This window comes from Balaenoptera physalus (genome assembly GCF_965194825.1).
Source record: "Balaenoptera physalus genome assembly, chromosome: X".
NCBI classification, from domain to species: domain Eukaryota; kingdom Metazoa; phylum Chordata; class Mammalia; order Artiodactyla; family Balaenopteridae; genus Balaenoptera; species Balaenoptera physalus.
The window spans coordinates 16625198-16638614 of NC_138903.1; the positions used below are offsets into that span (position 1 = coordinate 16625198).

The 13417-nt window shown below is 37.1% G+C and overlaps 1 protein-coding gene across 8 annotated transcripts in view; it reads left to right on the top strand.

The window, feature by feature from the left end:
- PPEF1 (protein phosphatase with EF-hand domain 1) overlaps positions 1-12333 on the top strand; it is a 150565-nt gene extending 138232 nt beyond the window's left edge. For all 8 annotated transcript variants that reach the window (XM_082447142.1, XM_082447139.1, XM_082447145.1 and 5 more), the window contains 4 exons: positions 2021-2127; positions 9481-9644; positions 10732-10816; positions 11712-12333. In XM_082447142.1, coding sequence (XP_082303268.1) covers positions 2021-2127; positions 9481-9644; positions 10732-10816; positions 11712-11920 — 565 coding nt within the window. In that variant the 3' untranslated portion in view covers positions 11921-12333. The remainder of the gene's footprint in view (positions 1-2020; positions 2128-9480; positions 9645-10731; positions 10817-11711) is intronic.
- Positions 12334-13417: the final 1084 nt, after the last annotated feature.

The following is a 13417-nucleotide window of genomic DNA, read 5'->3' on the forward strand; positions in this document are numbered from 1 at the left end:
ATTAATTCTTCTTTAAATGTTTGGTAGAATTCACCAGTGAAGCCATCTGGCCCTGAGCTTTTCTTTGTGAGAAGTTGTTTGATTACTTATTCAATCTTATTCCTTGTTCCAGGTATGTTCAGTTTTCTATTTCTTCCTAGCCAATTTTGGTAATTTGTATCTTTATAGGAATTTGTCCGTTATCTAATTTGTTGGCGTACAATTGTTCATAGTATTCCCTTATACTTTTTATTTCTGTAAGGTCAGATGTGATGACCCCTCTTTCTAAAATCATTTGATTTTAGAAATTTGGGTCTTTTTTTTTTCCTTAGCCAGTCTAGCTAAAAGTTTGTCAATTTTATTTATCTTTTCAAAGAACCAATTTTTGGTTTTGTTAATTTTCTCTATTGTTTTTTTATTTCTCTATTTTATGTATTTCTCCTCTGTTCTTTATTATTTCCATCCATGTACTTGCTTTGGGTTTTAGTTTAATCTTTTTTTTTCTAGCTTTTGAAGATAGACATTATGCTATTGATTTGATATCTTTCTTTTTTAATATAGGTATTTATGGATATATATTTTCCTCTAAACACTGCCTTAATTGCATCTCATATGTTTTGGCATGTTGTATTTACAGTTTCATTCATCTTAAAGTATTTTCTATTTCTGTTGTGATTTCTTCTTTGACCCATTGGTTATTTAGGATTGTATTGCTTAATTTCCTTACATGGTGATTTTCCCAATTTCTTTGTTATTAATCTCTAATTTATTTATTTATTTGTAGTCAGGAAAGGTACTTTATATGGTTTTAATCATTTTAAATCTGTTGAGACTTACGTTATGGCCTAACATGGGGTCTATTGTGGAGAATATTCCATATACGCTTTAGAAGAATATATATTCTGCTGATGTTGGGTGGAGTGTTTTATACAAATCTCTTAGATCCAATTGGTTTATAGTGCTGTTCAAGTCTTTTATATCCTTTTTGATTTTCTGCCCAGTTGTTCTATCTATTATTGAAAGTAGAGTATTGAAGTCCCCAACTATTATTGTTGAATTGTCTATTTGCCCCCTCAATTCTGTCAGTTTTTGTTTCATGTAGCTTTGGGCTCTGTTGTTAGTTTCATATATGTTTTATAATTATTTCATCTTCTTGACTGATTGGTTCTTTTATCATTATACAATATCCCTCTTTATCTCTAGTAATAGCTTTTGTCTTAAAGTCTATTTTGTCTACTATTAGTATGGCCACTCTAACTCTCTTCTGGTTGCTGTTTGCATGGTATACTTTTTCCTTTCAAACTCTTTGTACCTTTGAAACTAAAGTGTGTCTCCTGTAGACAACATATAGTTGGATCTTATTTTTTTAATTCAGTCTCACAATCTCTGCTTTTTTATTTAATCCATTCAAATACGATGTTATTATTGATATGGTTGGATTTACATCTGCCATTTTGCTTTTTTGGGGTGACTCATGACTACTTTGTTCTTCTGTTCCTCCTTTATTTTGAATTTATTTTTGTAAATGGTCTGAGGTAGAAGTTTAACATCCAGACATTAATTGTGCTAGCACTATTTTTAAAAATCGTCCTTTTCTACTGAATTTTAATACCTCCTTTGTCATATATATTGTTCCCATATATATTATAGTTCACTATATTTATGAAAATTCTATTCTATTCATGTACGTATCTGTCTTCTCTTGTGTCAATACCTGCTGTTTTGTTTAAGTAACTTTAAGGTAAATTTCAACATCTGCTATAGCAAGTCCCTCTTTGTTTTCCTTCTTGACTTGGATATTCTCATACACTAATTGTTCATGTGAATCTTTGAAATCAAAAAGAAAATACCAGTGATAATCCTTTTAAAATTTCACACACACATACATATAAACACATTCACCACCTAGTAATATGTTATGTGTTAAGTTAGACAGTTCATTTTAATGTAGAAACTGGTGAGTGGCAACAAATCATATTAAAATGAAACAGAACAGGATGACTTATGTAACTTTCACCTAATAATTATTTTCTTAACATAGGGTGAATGCTGTTGAAAGTAGTGCCATCAGGATGTTAAAAGAGAGAATGATTTCACGAAAAACTGACCTCATTCGTGTTTTCCAACTTCAAGACTGCAGTAAATCAGGTAAAAAAATTATGTAATGCTTACCATTTCTTAACATACCAGGTTACCTACAAATTAGTTTTCATTTTCTTTGTTTCCTTAAGATTTCAGTTTTCTACTTTTACCAGCAAGGAATGATAGAGATAAAAATGAAATATAATCCATTATATGCTTGGACAAAAGCATATTCCTCCTTTTCAGTAAGCTTCTTTCAACTTAAAAAAACAACAACAACCCAGAATTAGACTTCTCTTCTGGTAGTATTTTGACTAGACACTCTGGAAGGTCCTCCTGTTAAGAAACAGCTAGATTCTAGAGGATACAGAATTTTAATGCATTTACCAGCCTCACAGTAATTAAGATAAATCTCTAGGCTGCATTTCCTCGCCCCATTAAAGGATTTTTAAAACCACATGTTGGAACATGGAGCAGCAAGCAAGCACAAAAGGCTAGATTGTCCTGGGGGCAAATACTAATATTGGTGTAGCAATCAATCCTGAGACTAAACCGTAGGATAGTAGAAAGATGGATAAACTGAATTTGAGACTTACAACATTAAGCCTAGATCCTCAAAGTGACTAAAGTAGTCCTAGGTCTGTAGTGCCCCGAACTCCTGGCAAGCAAATGCAAATCCATCTTCATGGGAAGCATCCCTAATTTGGGCCACTAGTATATCCAGAGATTAGGATCAACTAATATGAGGTCACAACTGAAGATCACCAAACAAACAAGGGGACAAGCTACCATGAGGGAGAGTCAGCAGAAACAATAAGCAACAGATTAGTTTCCCAAGGACATCATATATTGGAATTATCAAATACAAAATAAAAAATTACTGAGAAAGAAAATGTTTAAAGAAATGAAAGATGGAATCACAAATATGCATTTGAAAATGATTTAAAGAAGAACCATTTTTATTTTACATAGATATAAAAACTCATTAAGAAAACATAGTGAGTGGGTTAAACAGAATATTAGACATTGCTTAAAAAAGAATTAGAAAGATTAAGAATCAAATGTGTAACATACATCTAACCAGGGTCCCAGGAGGAGAGAATGTAAGAGAGAATATATTTGACATGATAATGGCTGAGACTTTTCCAGAACTGTCGAAAGACTCAAATTCACAGGTAAAGAGGAACAGTGATTCTCAAATAGGATAAATAAAATTAAATTCACACCTACACACACTTGTGGTGAAACTGCAGAGCACCAACAGCAAAGAGAAAATCTTAAAAGCAAGCAGAGGAAACACACGGTGCTACAGAGACAACAATTAGAGTGACGTCAGACTTCTCAACAGTTGCAACAGAAGCCAGTAGACAGTAGAATCATATATACAGGTGGTCCCCAATTTATGGTGGTTCGACTTACAATTTTTCAACTTTAAAATGATGTGAAAGCCATATGCATTGAGTAGAAACCATACTTCGAATTTTGAATTTTGATCTTTTCCCAGGGTAGCAATATGTGGTACAGTGCTCTCTCATGATGCTGGGTAGTAGCATTGAGCGACAGCTCCCAGTCAGCCACAAGATCACAAGGGTAAACAACCAATACACTTACAACCATTCCATACCCATACAGCCATTCTGTTTTTCACTTTCAGTACAGTATTCTATAAATTACATGAGATATTCAACACTTTACTATAAAATAGGTTTTGTGTTAGATGATTTTGCCCAACTATAGGCTAATGTAAGTGTTCTGAGCACATTTAAGGTAGGCTAGGCTAAGCTATGCTGTTCAGTAGGTTAGATGTAAATATTAAATGCATTTTTTACTCACAATATCTTAAACTTATGATAGGTTTATTGGGATGTAACTGCATTTTAAGTCAGGGAAAATCTGTACAAAACATTGAAAATAAAATTTATGAAAAGATGCAACATGAAAACACTAACAAAAACAAAGTGGGAATAGCTGTATTAATATCAGACAAAGTAGACTTCAAGGAGATATACATTACTAGAAAAATAAAGGGACACTTTATGATAAAATATTCAGCTTTCCAACTAAATCCATTCTAAATGTGTATGCACCTATTAATACAGCCTCCTTCAAAAATATGTAAAACAAAAATGCACTGAACAAGTAGAAGTAGGAAAACCTACCATCATAGTGGGAGATTTTAACACTCCTCTCTCACAGGAACCGAAAGTATAAACAGACAAAAAGATTAGCAAACTTTCCCTAAAAGACATATTGAATATATAGAACTCTGCATCCAACATTGCAGAATATACATTGCTGTCAAGCACAAATGGAACATTTACAAAAATTGACCATTAAATGGAACATAAAGTAAATCTCAACAAATTTTGTATTGGAAACGTATAGAATAAATTCTCTGACATAGTGAATTGAGCTACAACTCAATTACATAATAAGGTAGCTAGAAAATCCCCTTGGGCTTGGAAATGAGAAATACACTTCTAAATAACCCTTGGATCAAAGAAGAAATCACAGTGGAAATTAGAATGCTGAAATTGAGTAATGAAAATACAACATATCAGAACTTATGGGATGCAAATTAGAGAGGCATTGATATCCTTCAATGTATATATTTTAAAAGATGAAACTGTGATCAACAAAGTAACAAAAAGTGGTTCTTTGAAGAAAATGTTGATATAACCCTCATAAGGAGAGAAAGAAAGAGAGACCAAATAACTGATGCCAGAATTGAAAGGGGGGACATTACTTACAGACTTTACAGATATTAAAAAGATCATAAGATATATTTTGGAAATTCTTATGCTAATAAATGAAAACTTTAGATTAAATGGACACATTCTTAAAATATATATATGTACACACACACTTATAAAAACTGACACAAAAAGAAATAGAAAATCTGAACAATCCTATAACTATTAAAGAAATTGGATCTGAAATTTTGAAACTTTCCACATAGAAAGCTCTGAGCTCATATAGCTTCATTAGCCATTACAGTATGCATATTTAATATTTTAAGGAAGAAATGAAACCAGTGTTACAGAAACTCTTCCAGAGAATAGAAATAGAGGGAACACTTTCTTTTTTTTTTTTTTGGCTGCGCCACATGGCTTGAGGGTTCCCAGACCAGGGATCGAACCCGTGCCCTTGGCAGTGAAAGCACAGAGTCCTAACCACTGGACCGCCAGGGAATTCTCAAGGGAACACTTTCAAGATGATTTTAGGAGGTCAGCATAACCTTGATACCAAAACCTAACAAGAACATTATGGAAAAGGAAAATTAAAAGCTAATATCACTCATACATTTAGATGAAAAAAATCCTGGATGAAATAATAGCAAAAGGTTAGTGTATCACAACAGAGTTTAGTTTATTCTAGGAACACTAGGAATTCTAGGTTGTTTTAGCATTTGAAAATCAATCAGTGTAATTCACCACTTAACAAAACTTAAAGAAGTAATATAATTCTCTCAAGAAAAAAATTGTTTCATGTATTTTGCCCTGGTTTCATGGGTTTAAAAAACATTTAGAAAACTAAAAATGGAAGTAAACTTCCTTAATCTCATCAAGGATATCTACCAAAGCCTATAGAAAATAGCATACTTAATGGAGACATGTTGAAACCTTTCCTTCTAAGTTTGGGAATGAGGGAAGGATGCTGTAGCAGACTGAATAATGCCCCTTCCCATAATATATCCACATTCTAATCCCCAGAATCTGTGACTATTACCTTATTTGGCAAAAGGGACTTTGCAGATGTGATTAAGTTAAAGATCTTGACCTGAGGAGATTATCCTGCATAATCTAGGTGGGTCTGATGTAATCACAATGGTCTTTATAAGAGGGACATAGGAAGAGTCAGAATCAGAGAATGTGATGTGATGATGGAAGCAGATATTGAAATAATGCACTTTGAAAATGGAGGAAGGTGCCCCAAGCCAAGGAATATAGGCAGCCATTAGAAGCTGAAAAAGGCAAGGAAAGAGATTCTCCCTTCAGAGCCTCCAGAAGGAACCAGCCCTGCTGACACTTGACTTTGGCCCAGTGAAACTGATTTTGTACTTCTAACCTCCAGAACTGTAAGAGAATAAATATGTGTTATTTTAAGCCACTAACTCTATGGTAATTTGTTCGAGCAGCAATAGGAAACTAATACAGAGGCCCCCTCTCAAGACTCTGTTCAACTTTGTACTAGGGATGCTAGCCAGTACAACAAGGCAAGTTAAATAAAATGATAAGGATTAGAAAGAAGAAATAAAATGTCACTATGCATAGACAACATGCCAAATAAATCCACAGAAAAACTGTTAGAATTAATAAGTGAATTTAGCAAGTTGTAGAACCTCAAGGTCAATAAACAGAAATTGATTGCACTTCCATATACTAGTGTATCAGTCAGAATCTATTCAGGAGACAGAAACCACATCAGTAATTTGAACGAGGAAACAATATAAAGAATTATAAACTAGTGAAAGGTGATTAATTACTAATAGGAATAAAAGAGAAATCTAAAGAATACAAGAACAGAAAGTGTAGGGAACAACTATTGTCTCTAAGGCTGAGAGAGAGTATCCAAGGAAGGAACAAACTTGGAAGAGTCCCCTACTTCCAACCAAGGCTAAGATTCAGACCTCACTGGAGAGGGTGTCACTGTGGCCCGCTGGATGGGGTGAAAGTTCACTGAGGTGTCTCAGGTCAGAGTTGGTCTGTAGCTAGTGGGCTAGGAAGAGAATGGAGCCACCCACTGTGGTGCCATCAAAACTCTCTTTGGGCTATGCACCACTGTGTCTCCCACACACTGCTGGCAAGGGAACCACCCACTGTGGTGTCCATGAAATTCACTAGAGAGTGGGTGCCACTGCATTTCCCACACACCTCTAGCAGCCATGCTATGCTGTAGAAGCAAGAAGCAAAGTACACCAGAACCGTTTCTTCTGCTATGTCTTAGAGCATTCTTCCTGCACCCTCTGCTGACAAAGCCTAACATTATGCCAGCTGCCAAAGGAGAAATATTTACAGGGTTCAGCTCCAATATCACAAAATAGGGCAAAGAAAGGTAGATTTTTAAGTAGGTGGAAGTAAATTGATAACTGGTATAGGCAGCCATTAACTTTTAGATAATGAAAATCTTAAAAGATACCATTCACAATAGATAATCAAGTACCGAGAAGGAAACCAAATGAATGATGTGTGAGATTTCTAAAATATTATTAAAAGAAATAAAAAAGAACTGAAATACAGGGGTGGGTATTATGGGTGGGTATTATGTTCAAGGGCCAAAGTTGTCAAGATATAAATTCTCCCCAAATTGAGCTATAGGTTTAATGCACCAAAGGGGCATGTACAGAATGTTCTTAGCAGCACTGTTTGTAATAGCACCAAACTGTAGATAATCCAATGTCCACCAACAATAGAATGGGTATATAAATTTTGAATGTGTGGAATACTATACATCAATGAAAACGAAGACACTACAACTAAATGGAACAACATGGCTGAATCTCATGAACTTAGTGTTGAGCAAAGGAAGTAAGATTCCTCCCAAAATATTTACTTTATGATTCTGTTTATATATAGATCAAAAAAGGCAAAAAGTAAACTATAGTGTTAGAAATCAATATAGTGACTCTCCTTGGGAAAGTGGGAGATGATAGTAATTATGAGGGGCCACAGAGGGGGCTTTTGGATATTGGCAGTGTTCTATTTCTTGTCCTTGGTGGTGGTTGCATAAGAAACCCCTTTGTGATAATTCACTGAGTTCTGTATTTGTTTTGTGAACTTTTCTGTATGCGTTAAACTTCAATTAAAAAAAAAAAGAATTATGTCCTTAGCAGGTAAGTGTGTGGGGAATCGTCTTGGTGGGAGTGTAAAATGGCTACTCTTTTTTTTTTTAATTAATTTATTTTTGGCTGTGTTGGGTCTTCGTTGCTGCGTGCGGGCTTTCTGTAGTTGTGGCAAGCAGGGGCTACTCTCCCTTGCAGTGGGTGGGCTTCCCATTGTGGTGGCTTCTCTTGTTGCGGAGCGTGGGGTCTAGGTGCGCGGGCTTCAGTAGTTGTGGCGTGCAGGCTCAGTAGTTGTGGCTTGTGGGCTCTGGAGCACAGGCTCAGTAGTTGTGGTGCACAGGCTTAGTTGCTCCACGGCACGTGGAATCCTCCTGGACTAGGGATCAAACCCGTGTCCCCTGCATTGGCAGGCAGATTCTTAACCACTGCGCCACCAGGGAAGTCCCTGGCTACTCTTTCTTTCTCTTTTTTGCTTTTAAAAAAATTTATTTATTTGTTTGTTTGCATATTTATTTATTTATGGCTGCATTAGGTCTTCGTTGCTGCACGCGGGCTTTCTTTAGTTGCGTCGAGCGGGGGCTACTCTTCGTTGTGGTGCGCGGGCTTCTCTTTGCGGTGGCTTCTCTTGTTGCGGAGCACAGGGTCTAGGTGTGCGGGCTTCAGTAGTTGTGGCACACGGACTCAGTAGTTGTGGCACGCGGACTCCAGAGTGCAGGCTCAGTAGTTGTGGCGCACGGGCTTAGTTGCTCCGTGGCATGTGGGATCTTCCCGGACTAGGGCTCGAACCCGTGTCCCCTGCATTGGCAGGCAGATTCTTAACCACTGCGCCGCCAGGGAAGCCCCCTGGCTACTCTTTCTTGAAAGCAGTTTGGCAATATATATCAAAAGCCTTAAAAATGTACATACCCTTTGATCCAGCAATTCCACTTCTAGGAATGATCCTAAGAAAATAATGGAATAGTTTCACAGCCATTAAAAGAATGATGTAGATCTATGTTTATTAACATAGATGCATGTCCATGATTTATTGTAAGTAAAAAATCAGGTTAGAATATATATGTTTGTTATGTGTGTGTGTTGCCATATGTAATACACATATGTAAAACATATGGTATAAAGTATATTTGGCTTTAAGATAAAATATATATACATTTATATATACATGTTTATATACATGGAAAAACATGAACATATCTTTAATAATCAGAAAAAATAAAGGTATTTATACTTCAAAAAACTACATATAATTTTAGGAGATGAAAGGATATTACCTGGGAAAATGAGACATGAACAATATGCCCAAATGCTAAAAATAAAAGTAATCTTTTATCCTTTATATCCTTTTGTGTTTTCAAATCTTCTATTATAAACATACCTTACTTTGTTAATAAGAAAAAGGGGAAAAAATCTAGTATACCCAAATTCTGATTGCTTACCCATAACAGTAAGGGAAAGATCTGCGGAACCCCAAAGGTTATTCCTCCCTCAGAGTCGGGGGGTCTGGTAGGACAGATCATAAAGGGGAGCAGAGGCACCCAGGCCTCAAAACCGAGGCTGTCTGCTTGCTCCATTGATGAGGTTGCATTTTTAATCAAATTATCAACCAATTATATGGGCTTTGTTGCTGTTGTTGTTAGGAAAACTTTCTGTGGGCCAGTGGGCTTTTTCCATGGAGAACGTTTTGGGGCTGAACTTGCCATGGAGATCCCTGAGTTCACGTCTGGTAACCAAAGACAAAGATGGAAATATTGACTACATGTCCAGCTTCCAAGATATCCACATTCAGAAACCTGTGAAAGAGGTAAGTGAAACACAGCCCCCGGCTAAAACCTGGCTGGCGTCTAACAGCCTTTGGACAACTTATAAGAGTTCCTTAGTTCTTTGAAAAGTTGGGAGTGGAATCTTCTAATGGGTGGGCGTGGCACTCTTAGGAAAGACCTAAGGGGGATCTTCCAGATACATTGTGATCTGTTCAGGAAGTTTGTGTGTTCTAAGGATAGGAAAAAAGAAAAAAGAAGAAAAGGCTTCTGCAAGCAAATCTGTGTCAAATATGTGATTCTTCTCTTAAGTGCTGTCCAGCAGAAGGGCATATATGACATCTATTCTTTCATATAGTACTCTTTAAAATACTCAACATACTCCTATTAACTGTCAGTAAGTATAGACTTACTGATATGACATCTTATACCTTAAAGAATTTTAAAATTTAGAATTTCTTATTAAAATGGGGATACCCCAGGAAGAGTTGTCAGACCCCCAGTACTTATTAGTTAACAACTCATCAGCAATTAGTTATAGTATTGGGCTGAAAGTGAGCTGATGGGAGCTAGGACTGGGGTGATTGTTTGCAGGAGAGTTGAGAAGTTGAGCAGGAAAAGGGAAGTAAAACTGCACGTGGGAAACTAAAATACCCACAGAAAGGAGGCTTTTGGCTTCACTTGAGAGACAGTTTACCATGGTGGCTAAGCTCCCAGGCCTTGGCTTCAGGCCAAGATTCAAATCCCACTTACCAGCTATGTGAACCTTGGGAAACTTACTTTACCTCTCTGTCTTCCAGTCTGTAAAATGGGCATAATAATAGTTCTGTTCCTTGGGGCTATTGTTGAGGACTGAATGAAATAATCCATAGAAGCTGTCAGTGCAGAGCCTGGCACGCAGATTCGCTTTGGCCCAACCCCTAAGGAACAGAGACTGCAGGCGCTACAGAACACAAGAGCATGGTCTTTTATCTGATTCAAGAGGGTTGGGCCTCCAAGGAAGGCCTGCCTTCTCAAATTTCTATCTAAATCACATACTTCGAATTGGTGACCATGTTGTGTGTTTGTTACTTTTACTAAAATTGATCTGTTATAAATTCTATATGTCTTAACACTTAGTCTTTATTTTAGGTTCAGTCTACTCTGATTGAAACAGTGTACAGATACCGATCTGACCTGCAAATCATCTTTAATGTCATTGACTCTGATCACTCAGGTAGGTTCACTTTGATTGGTTCAGTAGCAATAGAAAGCAAAGGCTAGTCTGTTTCTTTTAAACCAGAATTCTGTTTTCATCTATTGCATTCTTCATCCAAACTTGATTTAACTCAGGGGTGGGGGGTAGGGATAAACTCATGTTTAATATTATTGTTTTTTTTAGTTTGGCCACAGACTCTCTATTCGAGTCCATATGGTATAGGCTTATATATCCATTAGTCAGACAAGAATAGCTCCTTTTATAAATCACCAGCACAGATGAAAAGATAATCCACTGTCCATTTAAAAATTGTAGTTATTCCTGGCAATAAAAATCATTCCTAGAGTTCTGATTCTGTTTTGGTGACTAAGAACTCATTTTCTGCTTAGCGCAATTATTTATTTTCCAACTTAAAAAAAATCATCAGATAATCCCCAACTGCAGAGACCACTGAGTACCAAAAAATCAATAATCAAAACACAAAAGTAAATTACTGCCTATAGAAAATGGCAGAGCCACTGTTTGCAATCCTCTTTTTGAGTCCCAGGGTTAATTCTCCCTCTGCTTTGATGTAGCTCTCCTCTCTGCCCTCCTTCCATGTCCCTCTCCCTTAGATTTTAGATCTTGTAATTTCTATACTACATATAGTACCACATCTACAATCTCCCCTGCCCCATTCCTTCACTGTTCACTTATTCCAGCTTTAGAGTAATCTCATGATCACTTGGTAGTTGAAAGTGACATATTGTTTCTTATATTTACAATCTTACTTTTCCATTTCCTTCAGTGTCTCGATGGTCAGGCATGTTAGTGAGCTGCTAATTGGGACTATTCAGTCAGTATGGCTTTCCGCACCCCTCCCTAAGGTGGGTCTTAAAATGAACACTCATGACCTTCTCCTATATTCTTTTAGGCCTGATCTCCATGGAAGAATTTCGTAGCATGTGGAAACTTTTCACAAGTTACTACAGTGTCTGTATTGATGATTCCCAGTTAGATGAGCTCGCCGAAAGGATGGACTTAAACAAAGATGGAAGCATTGACTTTAATGAGCTTTTAAAGGCTTTCTATGTAGTGCATAAATTTGACAAGTTGAATAAATCAGACACCAAGTTTGCTTAACAAGAATTAGGGCTTTCCCTCCTTGTAAACAGTTGGCCCAAATCACTGACAGAATCTTTGCCACGACCCTTGAAATTCATAGTCAGTAGTAGAGAAAAGTAGACCCCAATTCACACCATGAGCAGATGTATAATGTGGGTATTGGAAGTCCCTAGTAAACTGCTATTGGTAAGACTAGGTTAAATGTCAGCTGATAGGATTTGGCTCCAGTGGCGGGACTCACACACTGCCAGGTAGAAACTGGATTTGAGCCTAGTGTTGGTCTCTTGGATGCCACCTAACCAGGAGACCAGAGCAGTTTGTAAACATATTGAAAAGAACCCACAGAATACCAGAGGAAAGTACAACATCTGTGAGTGGTTGAGGAATGGGAGGAGGAATACTGAACTATTAAAAATATTTCCATCTTTAAACTGTAATCTTCTTTGGAGATATCATAAACCAGTGATTTTCAGCTGTGGGGGAACCACCTTCAGGGATGGGAGCCATATCAGAATCTCGGGGGAAGCTGTGGGAGTGTATTGTTTGAAAAAGCGTAGTTTTTTCTTGTCTGTTGGAGATAGAAAGTGAGTACATTCAGATTGAGCCCTATAATTAATATGGTTTGACACCTTCACTGGTAAGATGGGGCCTTGGTGATGCATACACTGTGCAATTTATTCTGCCATTCTGATTGCCTATCAAACACAATAAGAGATTTCTGTTTGAAGGTGAGTATATGTTTCATTTTTTTCTTGAAGTTTGAGAACTTCAAGATCTATGAATATGCCAGGTTAGATATCCTGCTACACACACCAGAAATAATGGATCACATATAACAAATATCTTTTAAAAATGCATAGCTGAGCTGGCAAGTAAGTAAAAGAAACCCCAGGGGCCGGGGGGTACTTCCCTGGTGGCACAGTGGATGAGAATCTGCCTGCCAGTGCAGGGGACACAGGTTCGATCCCTGGTCCAAGAAGATCCCACGTGCCGTGGAGCAAATAAGCCCATGCACCACAACTACGGAGCCTGTGCGCCACAACTACTGAGCCTGTGCACCACAACTACTGAAGCCTGTGTGCTGCAACTACTGAAGCCTGCACGCCTAGAGCCCATGCTCCACAACAAGAGAAGCCACCACAATGGAGAAGCCCGTGCACCGCAACAGAGAGTAGCCCCTGCTCGCCACAACTAGAGAAAGCCTGTCTGCAGCAATGAAGACCCAACACAGCCAAAAATAAATAAAATTTAAAAAAAAAGAAACCCCAAGGTTAGGAAAAAAAGAGCATAGTTAAAATCATAGCAATATTAACTTTGGACAGGATAGACTTTAAGGCAAAGAATAATATCATTAGGGATAAAAAGGTCATTACTGAACGCTAAAAGGAATGATTCACCAGGAAGATATAATAGTTTTTAAACTGATATGCATCTAAAAACTTAGAGCTTTAAAATTGATAATGCAAAAATTGACATAACTACTAGGAGAAATTGATAGAGGGAGATTTTTAATAT